This window comes from Rutidosis leptorrhynchoides, chromosome 1 (genome assembly GCF_046630445.1).
Source record: "Rutidosis leptorrhynchoides isolate AG116_Rl617_1_P2 chromosome 1, CSIRO_AGI_Rlap_v1, whole genome shotgun sequence".
Lineage (NCBI taxonomy): Eukaryota > Viridiplantae > Streptophyta > Magnoliopsida > Asterales > Asteraceae > Rutidosis > Rutidosis leptorrhynchoides.
The window spans coordinates 402260845-402262519 of NC_092333.1; the positions used below are offsets into that span (position 1 = coordinate 402260845).

Sequence of the window (1675 nt, forward strand, 5' to 3'; positions counted from 1 at the left end):
CATTATTTATAGATTACATCACACCCTAGTAAACCCTAATCTCACAAACGGACTGGGCTAATACTAATAAGTCTATACTAATATATTTTCTAACACTTATGGTTGAATTTACTTTCTAGTATAGCCTCTTTAGATTATATTTGGAAAAGTTATCACAAGTGTCACTAGTGTTAGCCCGTCTATATATTATGCCCATATTACTTGTTTGTTTGGGCTTAGCCCTTTAGCCTCTTTAGGGTTGTGTAGCCTTTATATTGTCATTGGATGTAAGCTGTATACACATCAGAATAATAGACGACACTTACTAAATAACATGGTATCAGCAGCTGCAGGTTATACGATACCCTAACCCTAAACCTATCGACATCTGCTTCTTCTCACTCACATCTAAACCCAACTGCTTCTTCTATCTTACTGCTATTACTCTTACCCTATTTCCCATCGACATCTTCTAGTACTCTTACCCTATTTCCCATCACGACAGCAACAAAAAAAAAAACATCAAGACAGCAAAAAAAAAAACAAACTCTCAAGACATCTTCCTGTTTGCCGATCACTCATCATCATGACCAATTCATATGAAAAAAATATACACTGTTACATCGATCTCTCATATCATACCTGTTAAACTAGATCTATCGAAGCTTAATTATTCACACTGGAAATGCCTTTTTACTACTCATTGTGCTGGCTTTGAGGTCTCTAAGTTCATACTTAGCACTTCAACTGCAGAGGAACAAACAACACCCGAATGGCTCAAAGCCGATGCGGTTGTTTCCACATGGATATATAATACAATCTTTGAACCGCTCCTTGAACGTCTACTCAACTCAGAACCTGCAACATCTCATGCTGCGTGGACCTTTTTGGAAAACTTGTTCACTGATAATAAACTTGCAAAGACAATGGAGTTAAACGCCGAACTATGTAACCTTGATATCGGCAATCAAACGGTCGAGCAGTACCTTCGAAAACTGGATCGCATAGCTACTCAAATTTGAAACCTCGGCTCCAAGGTTGAAGATCATGATTTGGTTATGTATGCGGTAAACGGTTTGAATAAAAAATATCCACATGTATCGCGCATCATCATTCATTAGAAACCATTCCCAGATTTTGAGACCGTTCGATCTATGTTGTTGATGGAGGAAATGACGGTCAATCGCACAAACAAGGTAGCCGAATCTCCACTGAATTCATCACATCCGATCGCTCTTGTTGCTCAGCCACCCACACCGCCACCTTCTGCTCCGGTAACCGAGCCATGTCGCAACTTTTCTAAAGGTTATTGTCGTTTTGAAAATCGTTGCAGGTATCTTCATCATGGTCCGTCAAAGAGGAATAATTCTGGGCACAATTTCGTTCAAGACAACAGTAGGCGATCAAATGTATTAAATCAGGCCCAGTTACTGCAGATTATTGCCGCCCAACAACAGCAACTTACCCAGTCCACTTATTCTGGCTTCTCACGTGTTCATCTACAACAACCGTATGCTTCTGCTACAGGAATTGGGCCTCAGTTTCACCGTACAGTAGCCCAACAAAGTGTCCCACCAAGCCCGCCAGGATTTCTAAGGCAACAGCCTTCTTTACTTGGGCCTGGCCAAACTGGACAGCCTTCTGGGTCTCACGCTTACTATGCAGGACAACCCATTACTCAAGGATCCTTCACGGT

At 41.1% G+C, this 1675-nt stretch overlaps 1 protein-coding gene across 1 annotated transcript; it reads left to right on the plus strand.

Annotated features, from left to right (window-relative positions):
* The first annotated feature begins 578 nt into the window (after positions 1–578).
* Positions 579–1001, plus strand: LOC139901409 (uncharacterized). Its single transcript, XM_071884129.1, has one exon. It carries the CDS (start codon positions 579–581, stop codon positions 999–1001), a length of 423 nt encoding a protein of 140 aa, XP_071740230.1.
* Positions 1002–1675: the final 674 nt, after the last annotated feature.

Coding starts and splice junctions, on each gene's coding strand:
- LOC139901409 (XM_071884129.1), top strand. CDS start 579: ATGAAAAAAATATACACTGTTACATCGATCTCTCATATCATACCTGTT.